Source organism: Berghia stephanieae, chromosome 7, assembly GCF_034508935.2.
Source record: "Berghia stephanieae isolate SIO BIC M18660-M18661 chromosome 7, UCSD_Bste_1.3, whole genome shotgun sequence".
NCBI classification, from domain to species: Eukaryota; Metazoa; Mollusca; class Gastropoda; order Nudibranchia; family Aeolidiidae; genus Berghia; species Berghia stephanieae.
This window is the reverse complement of record NC_088366.1, coordinates 55354596-55368571: the sequence shown is the minus strand read 5'-3', so window position 1 is coordinate 55368571 and position 13976 is coordinate 55354596. Positions and strand designations below refer to the sequence as shown.

At 39.1% G+C, this 13976-nt stretch overlaps 1 protein-coding gene across 2 annotated transcripts in view; it reads left to right on the top strand.

Moving 5' to 3' along the window:
* The window catches only part of LOC144977518 (uncharacterized), a 277462-nt gene that overhangs the window by 219497 nt on the left and 43989 nt on the right, over positions 1-13976 (top strand). For both annotated transcript variants that reach the window (XM_078922821.1, XM_078922820.1), the window contains exons 9-11: positions 1-5; positions 1246-1388; positions 2026-2137. The exon at positions 1-5 is cut by the window's left edge and continues 169 nt beyond it. In XM_078922821.1, the coding sequence (XP_078778947.1) occupies positions 1-5; positions 1246-1388; positions 2026-2137 (260 nt within the window). The remainder of the gene's footprint in view (positions 6-1245; positions 1389-2025; positions 2138-13976) is intronic.

Below are 13976 nucleotides of genomic sequence, written 5' to 3'. Positions count from 1 at the left end.
TGAAGGTAATAATATATTTTTTTAAACCCTCTCCTAACCAACTACAGGAAAATCGTCACATTATTTACGATCAGCATTGGTTACGATAAAACCAACATTTTTCTTATTTAAATTTCTCTTGTACATCATAAAATTTAAAGAAAATGAACAGTGTGTTGTAGAGTAGATATTTTGATAAAGAAATTATGTATCGCAAGAACTTAGATACTGCTATTGGGTTTGACTGATAAAAAAAATCTATTTTTGTGTTAGTTGGGTGTGAAGTTTTGGGGAAAATCCTGAAAATGGCTGGTAAGGAGAGAGTTAAAAGTTAAAAAATAGGGTCTCTAGGGTCTAATACAAGAGAAGACTGGAATAACCCAGGCGTCAGCCGTAGTGTAGCGCCGTAAATTGAGCTAGGGCGAGGCCAAACAGCACAGCAGCGGCGGGTGGTCGAAATCGGTACCTTTCGGGTACGAAGCAAAGACCGTACCGCTGAGCCACGCTGCCCCTAAATAATATGACAAAACTATAGAAATAATTAAGTCGACGCACTCTGCTATTTCTTCTTATAGTTTTTCGATAATCTGTTTAGTGATTAGTTCTCTCTCTATAAATGTTATCAATCCGCTTACACATAGTTTCGTTTGTTGGTACGATTGTCTGACGAGCAGAACTAACTATTGGAGGGTTATTGGACTTTTTCTCATACCATCAATGTTATCAAATTAATGCGTATAATATTACGTAGATAAAGACGGTATCAAGAGTCTTTGTCGAAAAGAATAGGATTGAATAGTTTGATGTCACGTCCGCCCAGCAACCAGCACCTTGGTTCTAAACAAAGAAAATCGGTACTTTTTATTCTGTATGCTGGCTATAACTTTTTCACATGTCATGTGATAAGAATGTATAAAAGTCAAAACATGATCAGATTTATAATGTTTTTCTCCTTTGGATACACTTTTATGCATGCTCGTCGGAGAAGTATTTCATAAGGGCGTCCGCCATTGTTCCGATAGTTAAGAACCAGTTACTAAGTTACCAAGCGTAATTACGAGGGAAGTGACGTCACGACTGAAGCCTATTGCTAAGGTTACAAGTTTTCAACCAGTTTACTGTCTTACTGTCTAAGTCAAATTTTAACCCGCAATATTATTCAGCTGATTTGTACCAAAAGTTGAAGACAAATTATTATTTTTTGGGGTAACACAACATAAAATAATACATTTTTAACAACGTTTTGGACACTATTCCATTCCTCAGCGCCCAGTGAACCTTTGTTCTTCACCCTCAAAGAGTGGGGACATGTCGGATTCATTTCTCTAAGCGGGGCCCAGTCTTCCTACCTCACAATGGTGGGCCGGAGCGCCAAACCAAGTGCTGTGACCTATGACCCCATCAAACAGGTTGGAGCATAAAATATTTTCTTCAAATTTTTATACATAAATAACATACAATAGTCAAATTGAATTTAATTAACAAAGACAGATGATAATATGGAGGTTTCGGGTTTCCCCTTTTGTCATCAAAACACTGTGGATGAAACACTTAAAACGAAAAAGAGACTCTTTGACAATAGTTATAATGTATTATTTCGAGCTTCAATCGACAACATTTGTGACAATGATAAATAATACTGTATCAGAAAACCAATTCGAATTACATGCAATTAAGTTTGAAAATGCACAATCCGACAAATGACATTTTTAACAACCCCCCCCCCCCCCCCCCCCAAAAAAAAAAATTTTCAATATTTTGATTGAAGCTTATTTTTATCTGTTTTACATAGTGAGCGCTATATATATATATATATATATATATATATATATATATATATATATATATATATATATAGCGAGGACGAGAGACGCATGCGCACAACCAACATGACGTTATCTCTCTAATAACTTTTCCGCCGGTGACGTCACAGACTATGGGTGACGTCCAATCAAGGGACGCTACTCATCCGCTAATCTCATTCCCTATAGGGTTTTTTTTTTTTTTAAGTTTAACTTCATCACTCTTTCGTCACTTTTCCACCAGGTGGTTTATTGGAGTGACGTAGAAGACGGCGCCATCTACAGATCAGCCCTGGCCGGAAATGGGAACAAGGAGGTTTTTCTCAATGGAACCCATGGCGTAGGAATCGTGGAAGGTAGGCAATCCTTCAACATAGAAAGGGTTAAAAAAAAGTAGTCCTTCTGGGCCATTGGGCCCATGGAGCCGGAGTTTATCCCGGTTTCCATAGCGTGAAACGGACAATAAATAGCAATTTCTTGCTAACCTTTAAAGGATATGACGCTAGTCTATAGCAAAGTACTTCCCGCCAAATCAAACAGACTCAACCACCCAATCACCGCTGCTGGGTGGACACAAAAAAAAATATCGACTGCACCCGGGATCGAACTCGGTCCCTTTGCATGTGAAGCGAGTGTTCGACCTACCTCTGCTATCGCGACCCCCGTCCTTGAATATAATGCTAATGTGTTGGGTTTTTATTCTCCGAAAAAGAAGAGTTTAACCATCTATATTGAAAAAAAATATTAACCAGACTATAAACGTTCATGGTTACACATAGTTTTTTTGTGTTGGTCCGTTATACTTCTGGATGGCAATGTTGTGAGCTTCTAAGCCAAGCGCATACTATCTATAAGCGGTCCATAATAGCAAGCAGCATCACTTAAGAGACCCACTAAACGTGCGCTTTATGAGGGGTCCTGGCAAACAGCAACACTTAATATGTAGAGCGAGACATGACGCCTGTTAGGCGATATTACAATCTTTTTTTCGGACAGAGACAACGCTGGTACGGCCAGGTACTGATTTTACACTTGTGTACGGTGAGAGAATGTGAGTTAAGAGTTTAAGAGTTAAGAGCATTTTCCAAGGACTCAACTTTTCGCCGAGCGAGGCTCGAACCCAGGACCTTCCGATCCGAAAGCGGGTGTCATACCACATAGCCGAACATATCTTTAACATATTTGATTACAAAACACTATAATTTATTGGGCCTGTTTTTACACTGTTGTAATGAAGAGTTTGAGGGGCGAAGTGGCCGAGTGGTTAAGGCATTTCACTGTGACCCTTGATCGAGCTTCAGGCACTTTCGTTTTTTTTCTCTTGGGAAAGATTATTAACCCCCAATTTGCTCACGTGGAACAACATGGGTGATTCCTGTGGACATAAAACATCTTGTTTGATGAATGATCTATATTCCATCATGGAATGCCTTGGCGACGATATCTTATGCTTTCGTGGTGGACTGGCAATTTTTTTTGTTTCGTTAATGAAGAGTTAGAGTGTATTTCAATTATTTCACCAATGAGCCCGTGATAATTTGGGCTATCAGACCTGTAAATGAGTATACGCGTCGGCTAAAACTTAAGCCGCACATTTTGAAAGCTGATTTTCCACTGGAAACAAAGCAAGAATAATAATTAATACTTCCCGTTGTAAATCTGTGTGAATCCACTCACCGCTGATAAGACGCTTAAAACATGGAGCCCGTTAAGTGCCTTAATTTATTTAACTCTTGGACATCCTCTCGTGACCTATTAATAGCACGTGCTGGCCTTCAGGTCGACCTCACGCTATGCACGTGCATTGACCTCATAAAAAGTTAAGCAGAATTGAAGAATATCTACTTTACAGTTGTGTCGGTCTCGCTAAGTACTCAAGGCGGACTAGCTGAAAGAAAACATTAGTGCCACAAGCAATGCTATCAGATACTCTGTGTGAATTACAAAGCTGGAATCGCTGTTTCTGTCTTTGTCTTTGTCTCTGCTTTTCTTTCTTCACTCTCTCTCTCTCTCTCTCTCTCTCTCTCTCTCTATCTATCTATCTATCTATCTCTTTCTCTCTCTCTCTCTCTCTCTCTCTCTCTGTCTCTCTCTCTCTCTCCCTTTCTCTCCCTCCCTCTATGTCTATGTATTTATTTATTTCTTTCTCTCTTTTCCTCTGTTTTTTTTCTCTTCCACCCTCCCACTGTCCACTCCTCTCTCCCTCTTCCGTCCTCCCCCCCCCCCCCCCCCCCCCCGTCTGTCTGAATGTATGTGTGTGTGTGTGTCTGTCTGTTTGTATGTCTTCATACTTTCTTCCTCTCTTTTCCTGTTTTTTTTTCTTCTCTTAACTCCTCCCAGTCTCAACCCGTCTCTCCCTCTAACTGTCCACTCCTCTCTCCCTCTCTCTCTCTCTCTCTCTCTCTCTCTCTCTCTCTCCCTCACTCACTCACTCTCCCTCACTCTCTCTCTCTAGCTCTCTCTCTCTCTCTCTCTCTCTCTCTCTCTCTCTCTCTCTCTCTCTCTCTCTCTCTCTCTCTCTCTAGCTCGCTCTCTCCACCCATTAAAAAAAAAAATATTCTTTATTAAACCCATTTCTTTCGACATCTTTCTCTCCTATCCATCTTCATGTCAGCCCACCATTTTCATCTCCTTCAGCTTTTCTCTCATTCAAAATATGACTCTGCCCTCAGGCCAAAACTTAACATTCACTGAGGCGTAGATTACGTTTAAGCCAGCTAGAACTCATGTGCAGCATGATTCATTGTCAACTTTTTATTAAAAGCTCGCACCTCCCACCCCCACCCCTCACCCCCACCCCCCTCCCCACCCCAACCCCACCCCTCCCTTTCCCCACCCCCATCTATAATTCCGAGTGGACTTTCTTCGCATGCGGTATAGTCTAGTTGTTTTTGTTTGTTGTAATTCTCCCCTTGTTTTTATTTTTCTGGTTTCCCGTGTTTTTGTTTGGTTTGTGTTGTTCTCATATTCTTGGTCTTGTTGGGGGTGGGGGGGTTGTTTGTTGTTGTTGTTGTTTTTTTTGTTTTTTTTGTTTTGTTTTTTTTTGTTTTGTTTTTTTTTTGGGGGGGGGGGTTGACAGCTTGTCTTTAATCTATAGCTCAGTTTGGTAGAGCACTCGCTTCGCATATAAAGGAACCTTGATCGATTCCGAGTGAAGTAGAGATTTTCTGTCCCCCTCTGCTGTCCACCCAGCATAGGTGATTGGGTAGTTGGGATCTGTTAGATCTTTCGGAAAGCACTTTGCTATAGAATAGCTTCCATTTTCAACCGAGTCAGCAATCAATTTCTATTGTTTGTCCTACACGCTACAGAAACCGGGTCCGTAGGCCTAATGGTTCAGACGGACTCTTTAGAATATACGAGTATGCATAAATGCATGCTGCTTTTAGCACGACAGTGTATTTTCTACTCGCTCCATTTCCTCACTGTCGATAGTACTGAAGACATCGTTAACATATAGATAGTATGCACTTGGCTAAGAAGTTCATAACATTGCCATCCGGAAGTAAAACTGGCCAATACACAAAACTGTGTGTAACCTTGAAGGTTTATGGTCTAGTTAATACAGTTTAGTGAGAAGTACTCATAAACGCGGATGGCAAAAAACAATAACAAAGACATGATTGACGTCATCTTCGAACTATCTATAGCCTGACACGAGAACCGTAGCCATCGTGAAGTTATAGCCTGACACTGACCAAAAAATGACGTCAAAATGCCAGTCTTTTGCCACAAAAGAAAACAAATCGTGAGTTGTATTCAGTGGTTCAACCAATGGGATCACTTGTTTCCATGAGCACTACTAACAACTGCTCACGAGCTACACGCTGCACAAACCTAAAAAAATGACCTCAAACTCCTGATCCTAGCGTAGCCATCGTTAACACAATAGGGAATGAGATTAGCGGAAGAGTAGCGTCCCTTGATTGGACGTCACCTTGGAGAAGTTATTTGTAAACAAACCAACTACAAGCCAAGCGCTCCAAATACAAAATATATTATTCATATTTCTGTACAAAATGCATATCATAATCAACGTTATGCATTTTTGGACAGAAATATGAATAATAAATTTATGTTAATGAGCGCTTGGCTTGAAGTTGGTTTGTTTACAAATAACTTCTCCACCGGTGACTTCCAATCAAGGGACGCTACTCTTCCGCTAATCTCATTCTCTATATAGCCTGACACTGAAACCCTCTTTGACTTACAGTTTGACGTCATTTTTAGGTTTGTGCAGCGCCTAGTGAGGTGTCGTTAGTAGAGCTCAAGGAAACAAGTGGTCCCATTGGTTGAACTATTAAATTACAACTCACGGTTTGTTTTCTTTTGTGACCAAAGACTTGTCTTTAGACGTCATTTTTGGTCAGTGTCAGGCTCTAAGTTAACTATGGCTACGGTCCTTGTGTCAGGCTACAAGTTAACGATGGTTACGGTCCTTGTGTCAGGCTACAAGTTAACGATGGCTACGGTCCTTGTGTCAGGCTATAGATAGAATGCGCTTGGCCAAGGAGTTCACAACATTGCCATCCGGAAGTATAACGGACCAACACACAAACTCTGTGTAACCATTAACTTTTATAGTCTGAGAACAACTCACAAACGCGGATGGCAAAAACAATAACAAAGGCCTGAGTGACGTCATCTGCATACTATCTATAAGTTAACGATGGTTCCGATCCTAGTGTCAGGCTATAAGTTAACGATGCCACTACCAAGGTCCTAGTGTCAGGCTATAAGTTAACGGTGGCTACGATCCTTGTGTCAGGCTACAAGTTAACGATGGCTACGGTCCTTGTGTCAGGCTACAAGTTAACGATGGTTACGATCCTTGTGTCAGGCTATAAGTTAAAGATGGCTACGGTCCTTGTGTCCGGCTATAAGTTAACGATGGTTACGATCCCAGTGTCAGGCTATAAGTTAACGATGGTTACGGTCCTAGTGTCAGGCTATTAGTTAACGATGGATACGATCCTAGTGCCAGGCTATACGTTAACGATGGTTACGATCCTTGTGTCAGGCTATAAGTTAACGATGGTTACGATCCTAGTGTCAGGCTATAAGTTAACGGTGGCTACGATCCTTGTGTCAGGCTATAAGTTAACGATGGTTACGATCCTTGTGTCAGGCTATAAGTTAACGATGGTTACGATCCTAGTGTCAGGCTATAAGTTAACGATGCCACTACCAAGGTCCTAGTGTCAGGCTATAAGTTAACGGTGGCTACGATCCTTGTGTCAGGCTACAAGTTAACGATGGCTACGGTCCTTGTGTCAGGCTACAAGTTAACGATGGTTACGATCCTTGTGTCAGGCTATAAGTTAAAGATGGCTACGGTCCTTGTGTCCGGCTATAAGTTAACAATGGTTACGATCCCAGTGTCAGGCTATAAGTTAACGATGGTTACGGTCCTAGTGTCAGGCTATTAGTTAACGATGGATACGATCCTAGTGCCAGGCTATAAGTTAACGATGGTTACGATCCTTGTGTCAGGCTATAAGTTAACGGTGGCTACGATCCTTGTGTCAGGCTATAAGTTAACGATGGTTACGATCCTTGTGTCAGGCTATAAGTTAACGATGGCTACGGTCCTTGTGTCAGGCTATAAGTTAACGATGGTTACGATCCCAGTGTCAGGCTATAAGTTAACGATGGTTACGGTCCTAGTGTCAGGATATTAGTTAACGATGGATACGATTCTAGTGTCAGGCTATAAGTTAACGATGGCTACGGTGTCAGGCTATAAGTTAACGATGGTTACGATCCTAGTGTCAGGCTATAAGTTAACGATGGCTACGATCCTAGTGTCAGGCTATAAGTTAACGATGGCTACGATCCCAGTGTCAGGCTATAAGTTAACGATGGTTACGATCCTTGTGTCAGGCTATAAGTTAACGATGGCTACGATCCCAGTGTCAGGCTATAAGTTAACGATGGTTACGATCCTTGTGTCAGGCTATAAGTTAACGATGGTTACGATCCTTGTGTCAGGCTATAAGTTAACGATGGTTACGATCCTTGTGTCAGGCTAGAAGTTAACGATGGTTACGATCCTAGTGTCAGGCTATAAGTTAACGATGCCACTACCAAGGTCCTAGTGTCAGGCTATAAGTTAACGGTGGCTACGATGCTTTTGTCAGGCTATAAGTTAACGATGGTTACGATCCTAGTGTCAGGCTATAAGTTAACGATGCCACTACCAAGGTCCTAGTGCCAGGCTATAAGTTAACGGTGGCTACGATCCTTGTGTCAGGCTATAAGTTAACGATGGTTACGATCCTAGTGTCAGGCTATAAGTTAACGATGCCACTACCAAGGTCCTAGTGTCAGGCTATAAGTTAACGGTGGCTACGATCCTTGTGTCAGGCTACAAGTTAACGATGGCTACGGTCCTTGTGTCAGGCTACAAGTTAACGATGGTTACGATCGCGGGTGGTTGGATGGGAGCATCACCCTTGAATCATATACCTATGATGTTCGCATGGGTGTACGATCCGATAGTGATGTCGTTTCTTCTTCTCTTTACTAGCCTATCCTGCTTCTTTGGTTTGTGATTGTATTTTTGACAGAGGATATTTTTTTTCTGTAAATCTTCTGCCTGTTTGTTCTTGGTTATTTATAATTTAGCTTATGATATCTTTAGGTTATGATTTTGATTTACATTTGTACTATTTTTGTTAGATTGCTTGTTTTTTTTGTTTTTTTTTGTTTCAGCGGTCTCTCATATAACCTCAATTGTGTTGGAAGAGACCTAAAGCAACAAACAAACAAACAAATGGTTACGATGCTAGTGTCGGGCTATAAGTTAACGATGCCACTACCAAGGTCCTAGTGTCAGGCTATAAGTTAACGGTGGCTACGATCCTTGTGTCAGGCTACAAGTTAACGATGGCTACGGTCCTTGTGTCAGGCTATAAGTTAACGATGGTTACGATCCTAGTGTCAGGCTATAAGTTAACAATGGCTACGGTGCCAGGCTATAAGTTAACGATCGTTACAATCCTAGTGTCAGGCTACAAGTTAACGATGGCTACGGTCCCTGTGTCAGGCTACAAGTTAACGATGGTTACGATCCTTGTGTCAGGCTATAAGTTAACGATGGTTACGATCTTTGTGTCAGGCTATAAGTTAACGATGGTTACGATCCTAGTGTCAGACTATAAGTTAACGATGGTTACGATCCTAGTGTCAGGCTATAAGTTAACGATGGTTACGATCCTTGTGTCAGACTATAAGTTAACGATGGCTACGGAACTTGTGTCAGGCTATAAGTTAACGATGGTTACGATCCTTGTGTCAGGCTATTAGTTAACGATGGTTACGATCCTTGTGTCAGGCTATAAGTTAACGATGGTTACGATCCTTGTGTCGGGCTATAAGTTAACGATGGTTACGAACGCTCCATGCCTAATGGTTTTGAAGGACTCTTTATAATAATATACGAGTTTGCAAAAATTAAATGCATTCTACTTTTAGCACGATAGCATAATATTATTTCCCACTCGCTCCATTTCACCACTAGAAATAAAACTCACTCTGTCTTTTCTTGATGCCAAGAATGACAGGATGACTCACACACACACACACACACACACACACACACACACACACATTTCACGGTGTCGAATTACCGTTTGCTGCACGTTGTCGTTTTTCACAATACATAACAAAGAGTCGTCGCCTAATCGCCGCCTTTCCTTGTCTTCATTTTCATTATAGACAGGTTAGTGTATGGGAGTTGGTGAGGCGGGGGGGGGGGGGGGGGGGGGGGAAGAATGATGGATGGAGGGAGGGAGAGGAAGGAGGAGAAAGAAGAGTGAGGAACTGCCTTTTCCGAGTCATTATCAACTGAACACGAGTCTGCAACGTGAAATTAGTGTCTTTGTTTTTGTCCTAATCTGTAATTATCCCGTTTTTGCACGAGCTGCATGAAGTCACACGCGTTCCGTTCCCTATTATAATGCTCACTCTCGGAGTTAGTTTGGGTTTTTTTAAGATTCTTATTTCTTCATAGTGTGTATATTCGATGAAGATTCAGGTTATAGAAATGGTGTTGTATAACTGGGGTGTCTTTAAAGGGGAGGACGAGGTGGTGGAGCTGTCGCGAGGAGGAGAAGAGGGGGAGGTTGTGGTGGTGGTGGAGTTGGTGGTGATGGAGGGAGAGGAGAAGAAGAAGAAGAAGAAGAAGAAGAAGAAGAAGAAGAAGAAGAAGAAGAAGAAGAAGAGGAGGAGGAGACGGAGGAGGAGGAGGACAAGGACGCGAAAGAAAAGGATAAGAAGTGGAAAGAGGCACAGAAGAAGGAGATTATGAGGGATGGGGAGGAGGAGGAGGAGGAGGAGGAGAAGAAGAAGATGATGATGATGATGATGATGATGAGGAGGAGGAGGTTGAGGATGATGATGATGATGATGATGATGATGATGATGATGATGATGATGATGATGATGATGATGATTGTAAGAGAGTTAGCTTATAGCAAGTGGGTTTAATGAGTTCACAGTGCTTGTATATCAGTTAAACTTGGTCATTATATTGAGTAGTCTAGGACAGTTTTACGTTCCAAAGTTAAAGGATTGGTCATTATATTGAGTACTAGAAAATTACTTTCTTTGATCGGTGTTACTTGGTTATTGGGGATAATAGCATCAAATTATAGTTGGAATTTATTATTTGGGCGTACAGATTATTTGGGCGTACTGAACTAACGTTTACCAAAAGTAATATTATATCATAAAAGGCGGGGTTTAACACCAATATGTAGGAATTGACGTTTCAGGTTTGATTATGATTTGGTCTTACTCTTAGGGGTTGGATTATAGACTGACAGGGAACTGCCAAAACTGCAAGGGGGCGTGGAAACAATGGAACTGTGGGTAAAATTTTGATAGGGATAAAAGAGGATGTTTCGAGGAAAAGGGTAGGATTCAACTTGACCATGAGCTGCACACTTTAAACCTTTTGTGCTCACCATCTTTTATTTGAATATTTTTGGACATAGAATTTGTTTGGTTGCAATTTGTGAAAATGTAAGTTGGATTGTTAAACAACGCAATAAAAATCGCTATATAAGATCACAAGCCTTTACATATGTATTTGCTACACCACATATGTATCTAATTTGGTGCCGTGACCAGGATTCTTATATATCTTTATTTGGAGCCCTGATACCATGATGTAAAGATGTTATCATTCCGAACCATGGAAACACAAGAAATGTATATTGTTGCGGTGTTAACATCTATTAAAGTTTTTGTGAGACTCGAATTTTGAAGTGAAAATTGTGAACAGATAGGAAAATAGTTTTATTTGGGAAAGAAAATGAATATCAATTTTGAAGGTGAAGCAGTGGAATTATTTTGTATTGAAATATGAAAAAAAAATATTGAAATTATAGATGATTCCTAAAATTCTGACAAAAGACAATATTTAAAAAAATAAATAAATATACTAAATAATATTTAAATTAAGAGTCACAGATAGAAAAGGAAATTTTAAAAAAATATAGATATATAGGGCAATATATTATATTCAAAAAGTGAAAACAATATATTATAGAACGGCAAAAATAATAATAATAATAATAATAATAATAATAATAATAATAATAATAATAATAATAATAATAATAATAATAATAATAATAATAATAATAATGCATTGATGCTATACGTATTTTAATTAATTAAAAAGAAGAGAGGGAGAGATGAAAATAAAAATTGCAGTATTTAAATGAATATTTTAGTGCGTTTTATTTTTCAAAATAAATGAAAATGCGTTTACTTACAATCAAGCGTTTCGGAATAGATCTTCGAATATTAATTTGTACCGTTAATGGCAATGTTTTGTTAATATCAGTAACAAAGATGTGTCGATTTTTATTTCAATTTTTGTATGTTACTGTTGGAATTACATAAACAGTTGGTCCATTATTTAAGGTTGTTACGTTTTATTTTCTGTCAAAATGACTCAAGAAGACGATGGCAATAAAAACACGTAAATTCTAAGTTTTGATAATTGAAAAATGTCTTATGGTATTTATTGTTATATTACAACATCATTGATTATATTTCTCTCCCGTCAATAGGGATGAATTGGTAGGTTGATATTGACTCTTTGAGATTCATGGGTTCATGACAAAGAGCAAAGTTTTATATCTGTTTGTATTCTTGGTAATAAATGTGTGGTTAACGCAGCCAAGTAATCGACAACAGAGCTTATTTAGTTGTGTAATGAGACATGGCGTTATAATAGATTACATAAGACATTTGGATTTTATCACTGGAAATTAAGTTGAAATGATTTATGCGGAATATGAGTCAATCGTTGTTTTGTTTAGTTTTGTTTTGAAACGCGTTTAATCGTGATTTTTAAAGGAGACATATTCTCATAATAACGGAATAACGGACTTTTGGTTTAAAGTCGGAGAACAAATAAAATGACGGAGTATTAATTATTATGAAAGACTGATGTCTTGTAATGGGAGTTAAAATGTTATTACGGAAGAATAACAAAATATTGTAAATGCATTACCATGTCATGTGAGCTGATAATATTTGTGACACAAGTGGTTAACTTGTTAAGAATCAGCGAATTATAAGTAACCCATATGGTAAAATGCTGTAAATGCATAGTGGGTAAATAAGCGCAGTGATGTAAGACGCGGTAATTAAAGTGCACATGGTTTAAATTACGAGACGCAGGAATGAGGCGTTCGGGAATATTTTATTTTGCTTTTGATTAAAGCGCATGGTTTAACATTATGAAATGATGCAGAAGGCGGAGAATTTTTATAAATACGATGCGCGTGGTTAAAGCGCACACAATTATCAATGCTATATTAAGAGGCGCAAGATAACGTCGCAATGAGTTATATGAATATTTTTATAAGCCGAGGGCAAAGGCGCGAAACATTGAATTTTTATTGACCAGAGTGTATATCGTTTCTGCGAATATTTTGATTATCATATTTTTCTCCTATCGATTTGCTGTTGTAATTGTAATCAATATTTACTGCGTGGTTTGAATTTAACATTTATATCATAAAATTTGTAACTGAGTTGAAGAAGAAGTTATGTTCAATTGTCAAATCTTAAGTGTGTAATCATTCGGCAATCAGTTGAAATGGTAGGAAGTGCTACGATAACATAAACAAAATCATATTTCATTAAATTAGGGATTTTCTAAGGGGAATAATTCGAGTTAATCAAAGGCAGAAGTAGTGTTTGCACTAAAACATGATACAGTCATCACGAAAGAGGACACTTGCAACCATCAGTCATAACGGGAACGCTGATGACAACGACAGAGGCAACTCAAACACAACCACAACATAGGTCGGAAAATGTCCTAATCCCTTTGGTCTATCCACGAATACATTAAAATGGAGTAAAAATCTCGACTACGCCATTGATACGTCCAGAATCAACACAATCTACAGACTACAAACTACACAGCAACCTCAATTACAACGTACCTTTCAACTTATACAAACTTGACAGAATTCATAAAATAATATCTGTATCAACACAGATTTCGTCCATGAACCTTTTTATATTTACATTCTTTATTGAACAATTGGATTACTTGTATTTACTTCTACAACAACAATACCCAACGATGTACGATGTCAATAATTACATAAACGTTCAAGATACGATTGTTTTTACAAAAATGATGTCCAATTGTGAACAATACTACTTCCATCATATTCAGTGGTGAGCGTATTCAAATTTAAACTTATGTCAATATACAAGTGTGCAGCACCCATATCTACAACTTATAAACATTGAATATTATAATAACGCCTGTCTTAGTATCATTGTAAAAGATAAAGGCTATATATGTATATAAGACAATGCAGGAAAAAGTATCGCAAAACGCCACATGAGCGATTTCCTTGGATTCATTATAGTATGATATTCAACAACCTGCGTTCAAATAACGAAAATATTGTTGACCTTATTCGACCCTACTCCATACACTACTAGACTACGTTATTGTTACATCCTCTACCTGGTGTGTGGACTCACATCACCCACCGGTACTCTACAGATTACATCATCTGCCTGGTGTGTGCTCACATGCCACCTCATCAGAACTCGATCAACAAACACAGACAATTACAACACACGACCTCTGTCGACTACTACACACGAACTCTTTGTCAACACATGGCTGAGTTCACAACTTTCTTT